At 38.2% G+C, this 22,187-nt stretch overlaps 1 protein-coding gene across 1 annotated transcript in view; it reads right to left on the reverse strand.

Annotated features, from left to right (window-relative positions):
* Window positions 1-22,187, reverse strand: part of LOC127627732 (sodium/calcium exchanger 1-like) — a 91,734-nt gene that overhangs the window by 39,092 nt on the left and 30,455 nt on the right. Inside the window, exons 2-3 of the mRNA XM_052104247.1 lie at window positions 8,732-10,114; window positions 7,444-7,958 (exon numbers count right to left, since the gene is read on the reverse strand). Coding sequence (XP_051960207.1) covers window positions 7,444-7,958; window positions 8,732-10,057 — 1,841 coding nt within the window. The 5' untranslated portion in view covers window positions 10,058-10,114. The remainder of the gene's footprint in view (window positions 1-7,443; window positions 7,959-8,731; window positions 10,115-22,187) is intronic.

The raw sequence follows: 22,187 nt of genomic DNA on the forward strand, positions 1-22,187 counted from the left end.
ATTTGGGTTGAGAGAACACAACAGCAGCTGGGCTTGATCACTTGTTCTTACTAGTTCTAATGCAATAATTTTTTTCTTACTATATATATATATATATATATATATATATATATATATATATATATATATATGCCCATAGAAGACAGTGGTGCATGACCCATAGAGCCCCACTGAACTCGTGCTTCAATGGGAGTCTATGGCAGATATTTGTATCATTGAAGTCAATGGTGAAAAAAATAGATGCTGATTGGAAGAGAGGCCTAAAACACATAATGTTTTTTCCCACCTGGATGCCGTGCTTCTCTGGAAATCTATGGAAGCTCATGAGTACTGTATTGGATCTGTATTGGATCTGAATCTGATTGGCTATTGAACATTGGGCTTTCAATTAATTGAATTTTGTCCCGCCTATAAGCCTACCTTCTCTATATGTTGATTGGTCAAGCTCTCGAATAGGTGGAACCTCGCAACAAATTTACAATAATTGAAACCATGATGTATATGATTGACAGCATATGAAATGTTAAAGTGCCACTGCTGAGTGCAAAGTGTTCAGCAGCTTGGAGAAACTCATAATTATTAGATATCTGACATAACACATTTATTTCAGCATTCATAATCTGATATTTTGTTGCAAAAAATGTTTTTTTTTCACCAAGAAATTTCAATGTTTGTGTAGTAGTTTGATTAGCTTTTTTTACCTGCTTTTGAAAAGCACCAGCTGCCACTGGTCACCATCTAGACAAGATCTGGAGTGTTTGGAATTCCATTTGGTTCTTCTAGTTGTAAGGTTTGTAAGGTGTATTATGATTGTTTTTGACAGTAAATGTTTCAGAACAACTGAAGAATAAATAGACTGGTAAAGCTATTCATTCTCAAACATTAATTTCACAATCTCTGCCCTCCTTCATTTCCATTGGTCTGCTTCTTGCTTTGCTTATATCCTGGTCTCTTAGCTCTCTCCTTCATCTTCTGACACCAGAGGAAATGAATGGAATGATGAAAATCTGCTAACAATTGCATGTATGAGATGGGGTGAATAAAGGGGGAAAAAAATGCTCAGTGTGATCCTTTGAAATGTGATGAGAGACAGATCTATCGAAAGTACCGGAATAGCTGGGAGTCACCACCATACCCGCTGCCACTGTGAATCTCTCAGAAATATCAGAATTTCATAATAATAAAATAACTTCTGAAAGTTTATGTGATGACCGTGACACCAATAATCATTACTGACTGAAATGTAATGGCTGATTCATTTTTATTCTCATGCTGTACCGTGGTGTGCTTTGATGCTGACATTACTTGCCACAATATCATAAACACAAAGCCTCCTCAGATATCCTCCCTCTTAACCTATCAAAGCACAGGACGGTTCGAATACATGTTCTTTTAAATTATGGGTTGTAAGATCAATCGGATATGTTGCTTTATTAAAGGACATTTGGTTGCACTTGGCTGAGGGTCTCATATTGCATATTACATGTTAAAACTGAGAAACTGAGGGTGAATAAAAAGATATTACAGGATTAAAGATATATAATTTCACGAAGATGCACTAATCTGATGGTGAATCACTGTGCCTGATGGCTTTCTCAATTAAACTGAATATGAAGCCAAAGCTTATGGTGGAAGCATTAACAGAGCGATTCAAACATTCAGAGCTTGGCAGGGCTTCTGTGTTCACCCAATTGTGTGTGCGTTTGTGAGAAGTCTGGCTGATGAAGTGCACAGGAAACTTGTTTTCAACAAGAAAACAAACAACAAAATGCTAATCAGTGCTGTCTCTATTAAGAGAAAAGATTTGCTCCATTTCATTTCAAATGCACATTTTAGCAATGATATGATACAAAGATGTTTTGTCTCCAGTTGAGCTGTCTGAAAACGCTTGCAGGTTTCCATCTATGGTAAAAGAAAATGCCAAATATTAAACAATGGACAGTTTGTTTGGATTAATACATGGATGTGTATGTTCTTGGATCTGTGCATGCACGCCCTCAATGTTTGATACTGTGCAACTGCATGTCCTGAGTGTTTTCTTGACTTTAGAATAGGTGTCATCGCCCATAGGATACGTGATGAAGAAAAATACTGTACACATCTTTAGTAATGCCATACATTACAGAATCTGTATTTAAACAAGATCTTAAACGTGTTCCCAAAGATAGTTCAGCCAAAAATGAAAATTCTCTTATCATTTACCCTCATGCCATTCCAGATGTGTATGAACTTTCTTTCTTCTGCAGAACACAAATTAAGATTTATAGAAGAACATTTTAGCTCTGTAAGCCCTCTCAATGCAAGTGAATGGGTGCCAAAATGTTGATGCACCAAAGAGCACGTAAAGGCAGTATAAAAGTAATACATAACACTCCAGTGGATAAATCCATATCTTCAGAAGTGATATGGAAGGTGTGTGCATAAATACATGATGAATGTGAATCACCAAAAACACTAGATGAATGTGAAAGTGAGAGATAAAGTGGAGATTGACTGGGCAGGAAGGAGTGTTTGTAGTAAACATTTACTAAAATATTGATCTATTTCTCATCCACAACTATCATATCACTTCAGAAGACATTGATTTAACCACTGAATTTATATGGATTGACTTTTGGAGCTTCAAAATTTTGGCACCAATTCAATTGCATTGTGTGAACCAAAATAAATCCTTCTAAAAATCTTAATTTGTGGTTTGCTGAAGAAAGTCATACACATCAGGGATGGCATAAGGCTGAGTAAATTATGAGAGAATTTTCATTTTTGGGTGAACAATTCCTTTAAGACCTGTTTCCACATGTTTAAATCAGTGGTGATGTTCAGCATGCAGATTGTTTGTGTCAGGAGGCTGGGTCACTATCGATTCATCACACCCCACAACTCACAGAGCCGACGGAACCCTTTAGGAACCCTTTCCGTATTGATCTGCTCTTTTCTTTATTCTCACAGAGCGCCATCTAAGCCTCTGCCTTTTGCATGTTCTCTGCCTGCACTGAGATGAGCGCTTGCATAAGCGCCCTCATAGCCCACTTCAGGCCATTTCAACTTAATTTTCTTGGCAAGGAATGTCATTTTCATATGAGAAAAGGAGAACAAACACAGTGAATCACAGTGGGAGTGGGGGAGAGGGTGAAAGGAACGTCCTGTAATCGGAGCACAGGGTGCAATGTGAGTGTTTAAGATTCACTGTATGTCATTCCTCTTTAATAGGAAAGAATACACTAAAATGCACACTTGAATTTGAGCCCAGTCTTCACGGCTCCTCATTAGCTGCTTGAAAAGCAGGCGCCCCCTTTGCAATCCTGCACACACACACACACACACACACACTGGTCTGCTGCTGTCGGGTGTCAGCTCACTGGAATTGTGACAGCACAGGGAATAAGAGTTAAGCTTCTGTTGTGCTGTCTGGCAGAGGTGCTTCAGATGTCTTGTCAGCAGAAATTCACTGACAGACTCACAAAGAGAAGAACACTCACAAACAAATTTAATCAGATACATACACATGCTCTAAAATATAAAACCAGTTAAGAATACACAAAAAAGCAATGGATGAAATCAGAGACAGTTTAGCTAAGACAGACCATTTAAATGAATGAGGGAAATTGGATTGGCCAATATGGCAGGTGTAGAAAAGGAAGTCCATCTTACAGGTAAAAGAGCCAATTACCCTTTTGATAGAGAAATCGCCTGCCAGTCAAATCGAGAATGCGTATGCACATTAGCTGGACCAGCCTGAAAAAAAAAAGCTTTTATTTTTTTCTGTGATCTGAGATAAAAAGCACAATTTATGATACTATTGTAATCAGATTTTACTGCTGATTTGAAATTTGCTACTTTATTGGAATTTTTACCAAACGCTTTGGAGATTTCAGTCTTTCCCCATTCAAATAAATAGGAGCTGTACTTGTATGCAGCTAAGTGGACTTACTTGCAATGGAACATTGAAGTTCAAAGCACCAAAAACACTGAAAGTTTAGAAACATACATTTCAAGTACACACACATAAAATACTTGCTAACAGGTTTTTGCAGGTTTTATATTGCTCAGAGGTTGCTCATTCAGAGTTAAGGAAACACAGTGGAGTTCTCAGTTATAGCATATGTTGTGTTTTGGATGCTGGTCTCCAGAACGGGATTCTGGTGTTCCTAGCAGTCACAAAAACTAGCATTAACCGGCATTTTAAAGTCCATGCTGGTCGACCAGCAAAACCAGCTTAATTTTGCAGGTTATTTTGTGAACAGCATGGCTACAGTAAGTAGGTCCACCAATTAGATCAACATTAATCAGCACATACTGAAGCAAAAGTCTCCATCTGATATCCATTTTATCTCATTTCTGTGATGTTTCTCTCATATGGGCACAAACTAAGAAAATCATATCTGCAGTCATACTCACTAATCTGCCCACACACATACACAATTTCACCCAACCCCCAACATGCTCTTAAAAGCGATCACACTCACGCACATCCACAGATACAGCACAAGCTCGCACAAAGCACACAATCATTCACCCTCATCCAAAAATACAAACACTCACACCCCCACAGGACTGAACTTACACTCAAACACAACTCCTATCTTTCCATGATAGACAAGATTTTCATCATGTCACATCCAGTGTGAAACACACATGCACACACACACACACACACACACACACACACACACACACACACACTGCTTGACATCTGTAACCCTCTTCAGTTAGCCAGCACATTGAACAATATGAGTGAACAATTCCAACAAATCAAATCACCCTCTCATTGCTCTGTGCCTCCCTCATTCTACCTTTCCCTACGCCAGAGCACCTGCCTCTCACCTCATCTCTCTCTCTCTATCTGAATTATTGCCTGTGCTTCATCACATCATAGTTTAATTCTGCCCATCCCACGATGCCCTACACACCACTATGTCTCTCTTCATTTGGCTGCTGTCTCAATTCTCAACTAATAACGTCAATGTGTCCATCCTTCCCTCCTCTCATTTCCCTTTAGTTGTGGTCTGCTTAAAACATGTCATCGACCACAGTTAAATGCACAGCATTTTCAAAGGAATTGTTCACACAAAAACAAACATTTTGTCATTATTTACTCACTCTAATGTTGATATGAGAGTGAATAGCGACTTAAATTTCATTCTGTTCATTGCACAAAGTGAGCGTATCACTTCAGAAGACTTGGAATATAGTGCATGAGTTCGATTATCTTTAAGTTTTATTTGGTTTAGATTACTTTTATTTTATTTATTTTTTCTGAGCTTGACAGACCAGAGTTACTATTCACTTTCAATATGGCAATATATCCTGTAAAGACTTTTTAAAAATTTAAGATTTGTGTTCCACGGAAGAAAGTCATGCAGGTTTGGAGTGACATTACAGTGAGTAAATAATGACAGAATTAACATTTTTGGGTGATATATTCATTTAAAGTCCAAATTCTCCAGAGGGATATTAAGTAAGATATTTAAGTGACAAATGACTTACATTTCAGTCAGTTCCTCACACAAACCAATCATATGTCTCCAGAAGACACTTATTACACGTTAATGGCACTTATTTGTCATTTTGTAGCTTGACAATCCCAGTCCCCAATCACTTTATTTATATATGAAAAAGAGCAGCCAGGACATTCTTCAAAAATGCACCTTTTGTTTTCCATGAAAGAGAGAAAGTGCTTGAAACAATACGAGGGTGAGTACATCATGATAGAATTGTAATTTTTGGGTGTACAATTCCTTGAATCAACTTTCTTCTTTCATTCTCTTTCATCTCTTTAAACAATAACACACAAGAGTGTGATGAAATGTAAAATGTAGGTCAGGAAACTCTTACAAATGTAGGCCATGATGTTTCTTTTAATGTTTGCAAAATGAAAAATAAATAAATAAATAGTTTGTTTCAAAACATCAATATCAAACAGAATTAGTTTGGGTTTGACTACACTAATATAAATTAATGTTCAGATATGGTGGGTATTCTGATAAAGGTGTTTACATGACCCAACATTCTGTTTAAAACAAGCACAGGCATTTTTATCTAGAAATCAAGTATTTGCTTAATCTGGTATGGTAATATGGTTATGCATTTACATAACACTTAAATAATCAGAATACGACCAAATGCTGATTAATATTGGAATATACTTGTGCATGTATATGCAGTCAAATTGTTCCTTGTCATAACATACAAACCACTGGAACTTCAAAAAAATTTAATGTGTGACTTTATTTATCAGATATCTCATGTTTCATGTAAATTCTCTCTATATATGACTCAGAATGCTACATTCCTCCCAAAAGCCATTTGAGTATTTTACCTACAACCTGACAAGCCAGGCGCCATTCACATCCCCCGCCTCTCTCTCTCCACTTCCAGCATCTTCTCTCTTACAGTTGGCCTGCTTACCCCAGATGCATAGCAGTGCTGTGTGCTTGATGTGCAGGTCAATATCGATCTTCAGGATTGAGAAAAGACTCAGTATCTTTGTCATTCTCCATCTCCCCCTCTCAGGCTCACTGCCAGTCTTCACACATCGGTTCAACTTTATCCCTTGCTCTTTATCTATTCTCTTTCTGGCTCTAATGCTCTAACTCATGCTGTATATGTGCCTCTACCTGGCTAGCATCTATTTCTGTTTTAGGGTTAGATTTGTCTCTTTTTTTTCCCCCAAGTAAACCCTGCTCAGATCTAGTTATTGGTAGGTCAAACTAACAGCAAAATGGCACAGAAAACTGAAGCTATCTCTGAGAAAAGGTATCACGTCATTTGTTTGCAGATGCCACTAAGTTTGATATTTTGTTATTTAGTGCAATGAAATTCAAACATTTTAAAGTGTGATTTGTCCATAAATATTTTTAGGGGTAACTGGACAAAATTAATACAGGAACAAGGTCAAGGGAACAAGTCATTCCTAAAACGTAGTGCGCTAATAACAGTATGCATGACTGAATGGTTAACTATTTTCAGCAGCTTTTGAAATATGAATCCATGCAATGTTTTTTGGGTTAATATTAACCCCTTGCGCAATAAAAGATGAGTAATATGCTTTTATCGTTTTCAATTGTAGAAAGATGGTAGGGAAAATCTGTCACAGCATTTTAAAAATGTATGAACATGATTCATTTAGCTAGATGCTAATGCTTGCATTTAAATGCAAACAGTATGCGAACAAAGGGGTCTATGGTATCAAGGCACAATTTTATGATGTGGAAGTATGTCCCAGTACCGACAAACTGTCTTATACATACTAAAAATGATGTACATCCCCATAGCCAGTTAAGTAAATATTATAGTGTGGGGTAGAATTAAAATTTTGTATGGAGTATGACAAGCAGCTTGGCAGTGAAAAAGAGTACCTTTCTCCTTCAAATCCTCGCACACTAGACAAATTATTTATAAAACATATTCAGGGTTGTAAATACTAAAGTAAATTTCACTTACATAGTCTCATCATTGAGGAACTCCAGTTTGCCAGCCACCTCCTCATAGTCTTCTCCGGCCTTGGCGGTGCCCTCTGTGGTGTGGTACGGTACTGCAACCTTCCCCCGAGCTCCAGATGTTCTGTGGACCTTCACTTGCATGATGCCCACACTCTCACTTACTCGTGAGGAACTGCTCTCGAACGTGAAGATACCCGCATGGTCATCATCGTAGATGGTCACTGTGGCAGTGTGAGCATTTCCCAAGGCGGCTTTAGGGGGAACGTGGCTGGACCCTATAATGCTGTTGCCGGGAGACACAGCATTCGGATTAAGAATGGCGACCTCAGCACGGTGGACAACCCGAGGGTTGCTGAGGTGTACGTAGAAATGCTCATCTTCCTCGAATATGTCATCGTCAATCACACCAACCGTCAGCTCCTTCACTGTCTCGCCTGGTTTAAAAACAAGGGTACCCTCTGCAAATTCATAGTCTGATCCTGCATTAGCTGTGCCGTCCTCTGTGCGATAGTCAACCTAGATACAGGACAGTTCGTACAGTCATACAGATAATGAGCTGAGAATGCAATAAATATTTTTAGATTCCTGTGAGGAAAATGTATGGAAAAGTCATAATAATTCTTATACATGGAGTCTACTATGATTTAACTTTTAACAGCAGATGAGCATTGTATACAGTAAGCAAACTAAGATGTCTGTTAAAGAGAGTACCATCTGGAAAGCACTACACTCCTATTTTTGTGAACAAACACCTGATAAACATTTAAAAAAACTGCAAATTCAGGTACATTTAAAACATATCAAAGATATTTGCTGAATGTCGTCTTGCAGATGAGCAAACATTGAAAAAAAAAAAAAAAATCTTCCAGGTGAAAACACATCAAACGGACACCTGGGAGACATATGTGTGCATAGACCATAATTTGGTATATTAATATGGTAATTACACTATGATTTTTAAAAACCTGATTCTTGATTACCAGTTCAAAAACTTCAGTCTAATTCTTGAGTGATTTGGTGATCTTCACAAGTGAAGGGTTTAAATTATAGAATTAGTGAATTTGATGTCTGATTTGCAAACAATGTCATTAAATTACTCCCCTAAGTGTTGTAGTTATTTAAAATAGCTTTGAGAGTCTTGTCTTGCTTTTAGGACTTTCATAAGGGGTTTCTGGCCATGGACAATTATATCATCACCATATAATCACAGTACAAAGACATACAGTATATAATTTCAGTACAACTATGTACAGACAGTAAAACCTGCGACTGTGTTGATTCAATTATACCTTAACAGTGCAGCCACTGTCTCCACCATGTCGGGTCACTGAGAGTTTTAAGGAGCCGCAGTTCTCAAAGCATTGGTAATGGGAGGGCTCAAACTCGAAATAGATGGTGTGAGGGTCTTCTTCCTGAGCATTAGCCTCATGGCAGCTCACAACCTTCCTGGCCTGGTCTGCAGCATGCTTCTTCAGTATGTTCCCTGCTCCGATCATCATGCGGGTGGCCTGAATGCGGTAGAAAGCTCGACTCTTCTGCTGTTGCACTAGGACTTGATAGTTAGCCATCTCGATCAGCTGCTCCATGTCCTTCTCCGGATGTCTCTGCTTAAGCTCTTTCAGTGTCCGAGCCATTTCCCTTCTGGCCTCCTCTTCTTCTCCTCCACTTCCACCACCTCCTCCTTCCTCTACTCCGGCCAGCATGCCATCAAGGACCTCCTTGTGGTGGGAGTTGGTGCCCTGGCCATCCAACTCCATATCCATCTTTGTAAACATGCCATCGCCCTCTGTCTCGATGATGATGCCGCGATTCTTGTCAGCACGGTAGCGCTTGTGGACATATTTGTAAAACAGCAGTCGACGGTCAGCGATCCAGGCCTGAACAACACAGAGTGGAAAGAAGAAGAAGGTAAGGACAGCCTCCCAAACCTCCACCACACCAGGAGAGAAGACTGACAGGATCAAGTAGAGCCAGATGTAGGCGAAGATACTCCAGGCTGCCGTCACAAAGAAAACCCTCAAGTGCTTGATTTTTCGCACTTCGCCGTCTGGAACCACGTAAACACAGATGGCAATGATGATGAACATGTTGAAGGCAGCGCTGCCTACAATTGTGCTTGGCCCCAGGTGACCAGCCTCAAATTTGTGCCCACACACCTCAATCACAGATAACAGGATCTCAGGGGCTGAAGATCCCAGAGCCATGAGGGTCAGGTTAGACACGGTCTCGTTCCAGATGCGAACGGTCGCAGTGGTGGTTTCACCATTGGGTTTCTTGATCGTTATCTCCTTCTCTTGAGAGGTAATGACCTCGATGGAAGACATGAACCGGTCTGCGATGATGGACATGCCAAGAAACATGTAGATGAGGGCCACAAAGTAGACAATGGCACGTGCAACCTTGTCGCCCACAGAGGGGTTCTGGGGGTTCCATACTGGCAGGACTACACCTTCAGAACAGCTGTCCTCCCCTGAGCAGTTCCCTGGGCTGCTATGGGACACATCAGGACTGGCCTGAGAGAGATGGGTGAGGCCCAAGAGAAAGATCAGGAGGAGAAGAGAGGAAAGGCAGGGAGCGAGGGAGAAGGGAATGGACGGAAGCCGCAAATTAAGCATGGTGGCAGAGTAGAGGTAACTGTGTAGGTCAGTTGCAGAGTTGACGACCAAAAAAACCTGTGAAACATACAAAATAAAATAAAATCAAGACTATTTCAAATGAGTTATTTCTGACAACAGCACGAGACAGCTAATATACAGATGAATCACGGTAGACTGGAGTATGGGTTAGTCAGGCTTATACACGTTATGACGACATGATAATTTCTGACAAACTGTGCACTTGTGTGTTAGCATGAGAAGTATAAGGCACACAAAAAAAATCCACATTCAACCTTGCATAACACCTCATCTAATGTTTAGAAGATCCCTATTACATAATTATCCCTTATCAATTTTATATTGTGCTCACTAAGCTTCTTTGAGATTTCCCTCTTAGTCACTTTGTCAAAAATGTGTGATCTGATTCCAGATGAAGATTAGATTTAAACCAAATAGGTTTTAAAGTTGTTGGCCTGTTTTGTGAAATCAACACTGATATATTAAATTTTTTCCCCCAAGGTTACAATATAGAACATTTAGGAAATGTAAAATGTTGAAATACCATTTATTTACTGGGTTAAAATGGAAACATGTTATAAAACATGACTTAGTACAAAAACTATACAATCATGTTACAGAAATACATTGAGGACTGTAAACCCTTTAAATAATCTTTCTCAATGTTTTTTCTACCTCTTTTAGGCACCCTCACTCACTTTTCTTTCTCTCCTTTAATGTTCAAATCATTTGTGCTTCTACACTGGAATAGTGACAATCACTGGAACACATGCTAACATCTCTTGAAGAATCCCCGTAGAGGCAAATTAATACAAGAGCTGGATTCACACATGCACCACTACTGCATTTGGCTCCTTGACTAAGAAACACTTGCACATGTATCAGCATCTCTGGCTTCTTTTAGCTGCAAATGGAAATTTCTTCCACTAGTGTTTCAGACAATGACAGGGGCTTGAACTCTAAATCCAGGCCTCCTGTCCTAACAAACACATGAACCTGGTCATCAAAATCAACCTGAAATGTTATTCATAATAATAATTTTACTTACAAAGTCTGACATGATTTGGAGTGAGCAGGATATTCAATGAGAAATAAATTAGAAAGGGACTTGATTTTATCCATCAGCAATTAATTGAATGGTTAAAATTGAATGGTGAATTGTAGATGCTCCATACCATAATGTAGCCAGATATTTGGAAGGGAGTGGTGGCAAAATAAGAGGGCTCGGTGACATTAGTAAAAAACAATTTTTTGGTGGCAGAGCGAGTTCATACATTTTTATGATAGAATACAAATGACAAACTTTTTATCTTTGGAATAACGTGAACCGATGAATCATACACAGTATAGTTGGTCAGTCATAACTTTTTATGGACCCTTTGCTAAACCCCTTCTTAAAAGCATTTCTGACCAATCCTATCTTAGCAAATGTTGCCATCTACCATTTCTCTGACAAGTCTCGTAGACTTGTTTTTTCCAAATGAGAATAATGGGTTTTTATGTAGTTTTATGCAGAATTTTATAGAAATTATCCAAAAAATGCAAAAAACATTGTTGCTGGGTCACTTGTACTAGTGTCAAGAGGTACCAAGAGAGGATGTAGCATTTATTTTTTCTAAATCTTTAAACAAATCACAAGGGCATGCTATGAATTAAACTACATCAACCCTCATTCCCAAATGAACATGTATACCATCCGCAAGAACAAATACATTTGCTTCCAGGTAAATTAAATCTAATAAATTAACATTAATTCATTTAGGTATTGATTGAGGTCTTTATTAAAAGCAATAGTAAATAAAGAGTTCACAGCATCAAACTGAGTGCGTTATGAGTCGTTATGAGCATTTCTATTCACTGATTACATACCCGTTATCAGGTGTGTAATCAGCATCAAATTACGCTTTTCAAGATACTGTGATATTCGTTTGCCTGAATTCTGATTCAGTCTCCACAACTGCAATCAAATTACTGTGTAATCTAACCATTTCTACTAAAAAACATCAGATAAAATGCTTTACATCGTCACTCTTTATTCCAGTCCAAGTAAGAATATCCATTTATGAGAACATTTTGCCAAAAACTGCACTGTCCACAGCAATCTCCCATTCATTCCTTTGGGAAGTTCAGCAAAGCTTGTCAGAGCGAGCAATGGTAATCAAGTGGGGCAGAGCTAAGCGAAGAGTCAATTAGTTGGCAAATCCGAAAGCAATGTTGCCAGATTTCACAGAAAAAAGCAATCTGGTCTGACAAAGTAATAAGGAACCTCAGTTTTGAATCAACTTGACATGGTTGATGAATGTGTAATTCAATGGACAACCAGTTCTTGTATTTAAAGGACAAAACAGTTTGAAAATTCACGTTTGAGGCATGAATTTGTGTAATGTACAGTATGTTGTAGAACAAATGGGAAAAGTCTCTTCAAGCAAGGCTACATCCACGCTAATCTGTTTTCTTTTGAAAATGCATTGAATTTGCTATATTTGAGCCTTTCATTCACACTGGAATGGCGTTTCCCTCCACCGAAAACAGAGACTTTCAAAAACGTTCCCAATAACCACACACTTCGGAAAGCAATAACATTACAAAACTGAAAACTTCTAAGATACCCTTTACAAATTCAAGAAGGAACCCACTGCTTGAAAATTATAATTCATTAGCAGGCTTTAGGACCAGCTCTATAAGACCAGGAATGAGTCCTAAGTCAGTAAATAGCATCAATGTTGATTGCATGTTGACCTTATATTTGTGCAGCTTATTTGTGAGAAAGGTCAAACCCCACATTGCAATTCTGAAATTCTTGAGTGTGCACTTTTCGCACCACTGCGTGTGTGATATGTGTATGATGCAATCATGCATATCATCAACATTTTGCAGCATCCTGTGCTCTCTTAACGCTTTGATAGCTACTTGGCTAATTGTATCTGCTTTGATGTGTTCACCCAGTCCACCCCTTCCTCACTTCCCTGGGCACAAATCATTCACTTGGCATCAGCCACGCTCACCCACCATTGCCACACACGATACCGGGCCTATAAATAGCACCAAGGCTGTTCTCAGCGCCCAGAGCGTGAACTCTCTGCCAATGGTGTTCATCAACAGAGGAGGCTTATCTCACACAACATTTAGACTGGATCTTTTATTAATGTCCCATAACAAAACAAGCAAGCATATGATGTTCTGCATAACACGCAACTCAGTGTCAAGAAGACTGGATATGTTAGAGACCGTCATGTTATTCCAAACCTGTATGACTTTCTTTTGAGGAACACTAATCGGTTTGTTTGCATATTCTTCATTGCATTGAAAGTGAATGGTGACTAAGGCTAAAATTTGGCCTAACATCTCCATTTGTGTTCCATGGAAGAAAGTCATAGATGTTTAAAACAACATGAGGGTCAGTTAATAATGACATAATCTTAATTAGGGAGATCCACAAGTGATGCATGCATCAATCTAGAGGCTGATTGCATTAATTGGCATATGCAGAGAGGCCATGTCACAGCAGCACGCTAACAGCGGGAATGGCTAGGATCATTGTAAAGCCCTCAGCTATGTGAGTAAGTCTGGAGATAAGGAACAAAAAGCCCAGTATGAGCTACTGTTGATGGCCCAGAGGCTTCATGCTTAACTCAGAGAAAATGCAGTACTACAATGGGATACGCAGATTACAATGGGATGAATATGCACTTTTAAAGTTTCTGATTTAGTCTGTAGGTCTGTTTTGAATATTATTTAGAATTTTTAAATCAAGTTACAAGCTATTGAGAAATATGGAGTATCAGTAAAGAATGACTGCTTGTGACCTTGACAAAGAAACGTGACATTTAATAACCAGGAAGTGTTTCCTTGTAATTTACACATTTGGTTAGGGCTTTAGGAGAAGACTAATTAGATTTAAAATCAGATCAAATGTATCTTTATGATACAGATCTCCAGTGTTAATGCTTAGCTCTTTGGCTATAATTTGCGGTGTTCGCGCAATTGAGCATTTCACTAGTGACTCTAGCACTGGACATCATCCTCAATTCCCATGATAACGAGCAACACAGCTCAATAAGTTGTCTGACATTGAAACTCCAACTGTGTTGCTTGGCGAAACTCTATGACTGATTCTGATTTGGCTTCTTTTTCATTGGCCTAGGAAAACTATATAAACTAACAGGCCAAATATGTCTGAAACATAAGTTACTCTAAATGTATCACACTCGCAATCATGCTGTTGTACCGAATATCAAAATATGAGCATGGCTGTTATGACCTACAGATTATTTTCAGTGCAACAACACTCTTGCATGCATGATATTGCTTAATTATAACTGTCCTCATTCTGATAGATTGCTGTCCAAACAGTCAGTTGAGTTAGCTGGATTTCCTCATGTTTAAAAACACACATACAGCTCTTTCTTAAGAGATCAAGCACTCCAAATTTGTACTTCAAGAAACAAAAAATATGGTCTCTCATCTCCTCCAATGTCAACTATAAGCAGTTTTATAAACAACAAAAATCTCCCAGATATGCTTGACTACCACAGTGCCTGCTAACACAAACCTGCATACATTTATAAAACATGAAATTGATGTAACCAATAGAGCAGTTTTAAATAGTTATAGAGAGATTTTAGCAGACTGTTAAAACCTTAATCCCGCCAACAACTTTTAGCAGGAATACAATTTGAACGTTTTGGTACCACTTTCATAGAGAGTGAGAGAGCAGGTTCAACTCTGTAGGCGAGCCGCGAGAGGGACAAGTTTACTCTTCTGAGGCCAATGATTTAGAGTAGGATGTGTCCGAAATACATAAAATGCTGCCTTCCCAGGCAGTATTCTGAGTTTTAGATTTTTCAATTGTTTTTAATTCAATTATGTAATTTGCAATATTTGTAACTTTTTGTACGATTTTCAAATACTTTTTTGTTTAAATCAAAGTGTATAATGTTGTGATTCACCTCAGAGCTGATTGGTGTGATTCTTTTATGGAGGATTTCATGAAATCCCAATAAAAAAAAAAATTTATGTGAAAAATATTCTTCATACCAATATGGCTGTAAAAGTGGGCGGTCACTGTTGCACTCTAAATGGCACATCCAAATGCAATATTTGTGAAACATCCTGTCAATTAAGTTACCTTCATAAGTCAGAATCGGCTGTTCACTGAAAGAATAAAAATGCCATCTGGAGGAGTGGTTGAAGGAAGTACAATTATTTATAAATGTAAAAAAAATCTATCTATTTCTAAAGAGAAACAAATATTGTAGTAGGGCTGGGCGATATGGCGATATAAATATCGTGGCGATGATATAAAGTGTCAACCGATAAATTTTGCTATATTGTGTACATCACAACATGTAAATAACCATGTGTGCAGCATGCGCTTATCTATCAGTGGGCAGGGCTTCAAGTGAGACTGAAAGAATTGAAGAAACTTGGGACAGGGTTTATCCAGCATTGAATATTTTGAAATTTCCACAGAATGGGAGGACTCCCAAACATGTCAAGAAAACGAAGAGGAGTTAAACTAAAACCGGAGCGACATCAGTGGTTCACATGACAATAATCACTCATAATAAAAGCAATCTGTGTCACCAACTCAAAATGAAGCATGCAAAAGAATATTATGAAATAATAATTATTGCAAGAAGTGATATTTATTTTCTTCAAGAAGTTTATTTTCGTTGGATTCATAATTTTTTTACTTATGTTTTATTTCCTTTGTCGCATTGCTTTGAGTAGATCTTAAGTTTCTCGAGCAAAGTTTATAATAATATAATAAATAATGATTATAATATTGGCAAACAACATTTTAAACTGAAATGTGGCATACTGTTATATTTAGCATTTTGGTAAGGATGATTTTTATTTATTTACTTAGACACTGTTTTTCTTGTTCCAAATAACGAGGAAGCAGTTTTAATTTATAAAGTATTTAATTCACTGACTGCAGTTACAAAAATAGGCATTACAATATAGTTATTTTATATAAACCAATTTTTTTGATTTTCCAGAAAACTTTTACTAATCGTAATAAATATCGTTATCATGATATAAAATTACTCATGTTGGCATATAAGATTTTGGTCATATAGCCAACCCCTAGTTACTAAATAATTACCTGGTTTAGTCTAAAGCTCAGTCTGTTTATTTAATATCTGAATCTGCAGCAAGGTAGCACGACAGCTGCTTTAGGTTTCAGACACAGCCATAGATTCACAGTTAAGAAGGTGAAAGTGTCATTGTAAGAACAGAATAATGGAGAGCGGGTGAATGAAAAGGCACAAAAGGAATCACAGAGCTGCAAACAATTTTGTACGAGTAAGAGAGGGAGAGTTATTCAAATTCAGAGGCAACAGTGCATGCAGCGCTGGTTAAGATAAAACAGGGAGTTAAAAACCCAGTCTAGTTAGTCCCCAAAGTCAAAACTTCAGTGCTGACAGGTTTGCTTCTGAGTATCCCAGATATCTGAGCATCTAAGCCAACATGAGTCTCAAAGCAGCCTTCTCATTTATCCTTGCCTACATTCCCTGCCTCTATTCCGCCATTTTCTTAATTATGTTGTTCGAAATATATACACAGGCCCGGATTAAAAATTCAGAGGCCCCTGGGCACAATGTATTGTAGGGCCCCCCACCCCACCCACACAATCAAGCTTTTGTATTTTTGGATACTATTTACTGGTAACACCTATAGCGAGCAACTAGCTGGCATATGCAAGCACATAGTGCCTCACCTTTACCAATCCAGTTATATGAATCAAATTCTTCCATAATTAACACACAAACACGTACACACACCCATTAATGTAGCTTTCCTGTCTGTCTCTCTCTTCCTCTCCTGTCCTCTACTCCTCGGCTCTACAGGGGCTGCCGCTCTTTGTCTCTCTCCCCCTCTCCTCTTCCTGTGATGAAAAGGATGCAAACAGTATAGGTCATCTTAACTCAACTTTTTTACTCTTCTTTATACTCTCTCTTCTTTATACTAAAAAAATTATTTGTTTGATGATTGAATAATAGTAAAATGGTAGTAGACACATTACAAGATGCTGTAAGTATTATGGTATAATATTGGTTGCTTACAATACAAATTACAATTGCTGGTGTATGACCTGTCCAACTATTGACAAATGTACTACATATAAGTCGCTTTGGATAAAAGCATCTGCCAAATGCCCTAAATGTAAATGTAAAGCAAATGTAAAATAAAGCAGCTTGTTTTTGTTTTTTTTGATAATACTATATTTCATGTAAGTTGTTCTCTCTCTCTCTCTCTCTCTCTCTCTCTCTCTCTCTCTCTCTCTCTCTCTCTCTCTCTCACACACACACACACACACACACACACACACACACACAATACCTCCTCCTCTCCTCAGGGTCTGTCTGTCTGTCTCATGCTCTCCTCCTCTCCTCAGGGGCTGTCTGTCTATCTGTCTGTCTTTCTCCTCCTCTCCTCAGTCTCAGGGTCTGTCTTTCTCCTCCTCTCCTCAGGGGCTGTCTGTCTCATCCTCTCCTCCTCTCCTCAGGGTCTGTCTGTCTGTCTCATGCTCTCCTCCTCTCCTCAGTGGCTGTCTGTCTGTCTGGCTGTCTTTCTCCTCCTCTCCTCAGGGGCTGTCTGTCTCATCCTCTCATCCTCTCCTCAGGGTCTGTCTGTCTGTCTGTCTGTCTGTCTGTCTTTCTCCTCCTCTCCTCACTTTTTTGTCTGTCTGTCTGTCTCTCCTCCTCTCCTCTCTCCGGCTGCCCTTAAAAAGACTTCTTCCTGGCTTTCCTTTTAGCAAACTCATTTACAATGTCATCAAAATCCAAGTCCATGACCAGCTGAGATTCAATGGCCATCAGTGACAGTGCACTGAGGCGCTTTTGTGTTTGTGTTGTTCAAAGTTCATTTTTTAAGGTGAAAAAAAGAGGAAGAAAAATAACTTATCTCGTTATTTCAATATAATAATAAGTCGTTATTTCGACATAATAAGGGGACATTTTAATATGCATAAAGCCACATTTAGCTTTCTTATAATGTTTTATATGGGAGGAAAATACTTAACGTGAAATTAAACGCGTTACGTTCATATTCTGGACTCATCTGATTTTTTGTAGTATACATACTTTATTATGATTTTAGTATCATAATGATTAATAATACTAATTTAATAGATCAGATGCACGCAATTATCCGTGAACTTGATAAATGTTGCAGATATGTTCTTCTAGGATATGTGCCTACTATCCACAAACAAATTGCTTTCAACTTATGTGTGCAAAATTCAGAATTCAACGAATGTGCAGCAATTTCTACAAATAGAGACATTTTTGTGAATAAAATGTTGTATTTTGTATTAGCGATCATAATTTGCGCATGCAACAAAGAGATGTAGCAGGTGACGCGTGCATTTATTGACGTCTTTTCTGAGTCGATCTCATTTGAGTGTATTCGGCAATGCTTATAACGTGTAATTAAACACGTTGAGTTTATATTCTGGGCTCATCAGATTTTTTTTACATAGTATTATTAGTATTATTTTTACTGTCTGTTAATAACACTGTCCGTCTCTTTATGTTAAGGTTTGTATTAATTTCGATATGCCAGAGGGCAGAATAAGACAGGGAATTAAAGAATGCATTGTATGTTGACCTACTGTTTTCATAACACTGGATATTCTGCTAATTCATACTTTTCTAAAACGTTGCATAATGGCAATTAACTTATTTAGCAATTACACTAGTGCTAGTTTTGTTGCCAGTGTTGCTCAAATGCTCACCACCAGCAGTACTACCTGCATGTGTTGGGAAAAGGGAGAAGAGCGAGTTCGGCAAAAGGCGGATTCGAACTCTGGCCGAACGCGTCAAAAGCCATCATGCACCTCACGACTTACGCTACAGTAGTTATTTTGTGTCGAGCGTCTTTTTGCTAAAAAGACAGGCACCGGGCCTGCACGTAGTGCAAATATACGCTCCGTTTTCGGAAATAGAAAAAAAAATAAAATCTTCCCCTCGCTTGGGCCCCAAGTGCGCATGGGCCCCTGGGCCCGTGCCCGTAATGCCCATTGGGTAATCCGGGCCTGTATATACACATTCAACAAAACAACACTAATTTCTAACAATTTTGGGGCAAAAATGGGTCTGTGTCACAAGATTCTCAGTGTGAGATGGTCCTAGGAGAAAGGTTTTGTCAAAAACAATTAAGTCAATATTTTCCCCTTCATACCCCTCCTTTTCATTACACATCTTAATTTTTTTTTACTGGGATCTCCCCCAACCCACCACTTTCCCATCTGAATTAAGTTCAGTGTTGTGAGTTGTTCTAACTGTCCGATGAATCTGTCTTAATGGCTCCTTATTTAGACCTGTGAAAAAGTGTGCAGCGGAGAACTAGACGTTTCTCAGCTGGATTGCAGCCCCTTAGCAAAAAGATTGTCTTTTCTGATCATATAAGGATTCAGGATTCAGGCATACTACTGTATGTTCAAAAACTATGATTTAAAGCCACAGAGGCAGATTAAAGAAAAAGTTCAGCCAAAAAAAAAAAAAAGCTCGACTCAACTACACATCTTAAAACAGAAAATGATTGTGTACAGTGCACGCTTATTCATTTCACGCAACACATGTCCCAGGCTTAATAAAGATGCAAGCAGATTTACTTTACTCACGAGCCAGGTGCGGGAGAGATACGGGCAAGCTGTAACCAGAAACTGCGAGAGAGAGACCCAGCACGTGCATAGAGTCTGAATGGCCGCCAGAGAAAATCAGAGTTTTAGATTTTTAATTCAGTAAATTAAACTTCAGCATTCAATTTGTTTTAAATCTGTGTGTATAGTGTCTAATAATGTATTGGCAATGCACACTTAAGTTTATCTGGTGAACGAAGCTTGAAATGATTTGAATCTGCCCATTTGATACTACTACTATATGATTTTGCCCAACTTTTATTCATAGCATTTTATGGCATGTCTACATATGCTTGTATCAAAGATATTGTGGCAGGGCGGAAGGCGGGGCTGGGTCATGATTATTTATATTGACAAGCCGGTTCTCTCCTCCTTCTTTCCATTAAGATCCTTTACAGATGTATACCTGTAAAAATGTGTCTATTTGATCCCACAAAAGCTCAATGGGGTTAAGATCAATAACACTCTTTTCCAATTATCTATTGTCCAATGTCTGTGTTTCTTTGCCCACTCTAACCTTTTCTTCTTGTTTTTCTGTTTCAAAAGTGTCTTTTTCTTTGTAATTCTTCCTATAAGGCCTGCACCCCTGAGTCTTCTCTTTACTGTTGTACATGAAACTGGTGTTGAGCAGGTAGAATGAAACTAGGGACTCTGATGTACTTATCCTCTTGTTTAGTTGTACATCTGGGCCTTCCACATCTCTTTCTATCTTTGTTAGAACCAGTTGTCCTTTGACTGAAGACTGAAGTTTTGGGGCATTTTCAAGCATTGATTGACTGATGAGTTTCTAGAGAAAGCGGTTTCATTTTTGCCATTTTTGACCTAAATTGACCTTAAGACATGCCAGTCTATCGCATACTGTGGCAACTCAAAAACAAACACAAAGACAATATTAAGCTTCATTTAATTAACCAAATATCTTTCAACTGTGTTTGATGTAATGGCAAGTGATTTTCTAGTACCATATTAGTAATTAGTAATGATTTCTCAAGTATAAGGTGTTGGAGTGATGGCTGCTGGAAATGGGGACTATTTTTTTCAAATAGTGATGCTGCTATTTGTTTTACATCAGTTATGTCCTGACTATACTTTGTGATAAGTTCAATGCCACTTTGGTGAATTAAAGTACTAATTTCCTTTCGAAACAGCAAAATCTGTACATTATTATTGGCACCCAGTGTACATATTTTAAATAATTAAAATAAAAGATGACTTACCAATTTCTTGCACGTTCTTTGAGACAAAGTATAAAGTACATTTTGATTGATTATGATATGATTATATTTAGATTTTTTTTACTGTACTATGTACCATAATTAATGATTATTAATCACAGAAAACTGTGCTATCACAGTCCTAATATATATATATATATATATATATATATATATATATATATATATATGTATATATATATATATATATATATATCAGTGGTGTGCAGTGCATAATCCGGGTCCATTCGTTTTAAGAAAATATGCCGTAAAGAATCCTCCATGGGTTTTAAGACTACACCCTCTGTCTGTAGCTGGGACATGTTGCACTGTTTGCCATCAGACATGGGTAAAGGCGTAAACACAGCTGAAGGAAGGGAAACATCCCACGTTCAATGCATAACCCCTTATTGTCATGGCTGTGAAAGTGCAGACTCATGATGGCAAGCCCCCAATGTGAAAATGATGCATTTGATTGGTCGGATTTGCTATCACTCAGCTAATACAAATTAATTTCAGCACCTTTAAAAATCAGCAGTAACATAGAGCTATGCACGATAAGGAATCATTTTGATTGGCTGGTACAGACCGATTACACGCCGTAAAACAGGAGAAATGATGTGAAAAGTTAGTCAACATTCATTTTAAGCTGTTTTAAAGTTGTACATTTTGGAGTATTGCTTTTTGGAGCTTAAAGGTTCCTGGTCACCATCAACTTTCATTGTACGGAAAAAAAGCAGCTTGGACATTCTGCTAAATGTTTCCATTGCTGTTCCACAGTTTTTCTAACTATCCCTTTAAGAAAAAAGAGAAAATGCAAAAAGTCTGTTTTGATTTTTCTATTAATTCAAACTCCAAAATGACTCCAAAAAGTTTCACAAATGGCAGTATTTGCAGATATAACAAAGACATAACAATGATGATTAATTAAGGGCAGTGGTGGCAGGCGGTCATGTTGGACTTCAGAGAGGTGTGAGGGAGCACGACAAACACAGCTCAGCATGGGGAATCTGTGCCTCACTGGCTTACGAGACCCAATTAAGAGACAAAACTGAGAAAAACAGCAGGTCAGCTCAATGTTTAACAACACAACCCCTGTTTATTCGTCATTATTACAGCCCATGACTCCACATTCAGGCCTGTAAAAGCCTTTAATTTCAATGTTCTCTTCTTTCATTTGTATATTATTTTTCTTTGCTGCTCTTCTGAAACACAGGCTCTTTCAATCTCTCGACAGGGCATGTCATAATGGCCGGGAAATTAA

Source organism: Xyrauchen texanus, chromosome 34 (genome assembly GCF_025860055.1).
Source record: "Xyrauchen texanus isolate HMW12.3.18 chromosome 34, RBS_HiC_50CHRs, whole genome shotgun sequence".
Lineage (NCBI taxonomy): Eukaryota > Metazoa > Chordata > Actinopteri > Cypriniformes > Catostomidae > Xyrauchen > Xyrauchen texanus.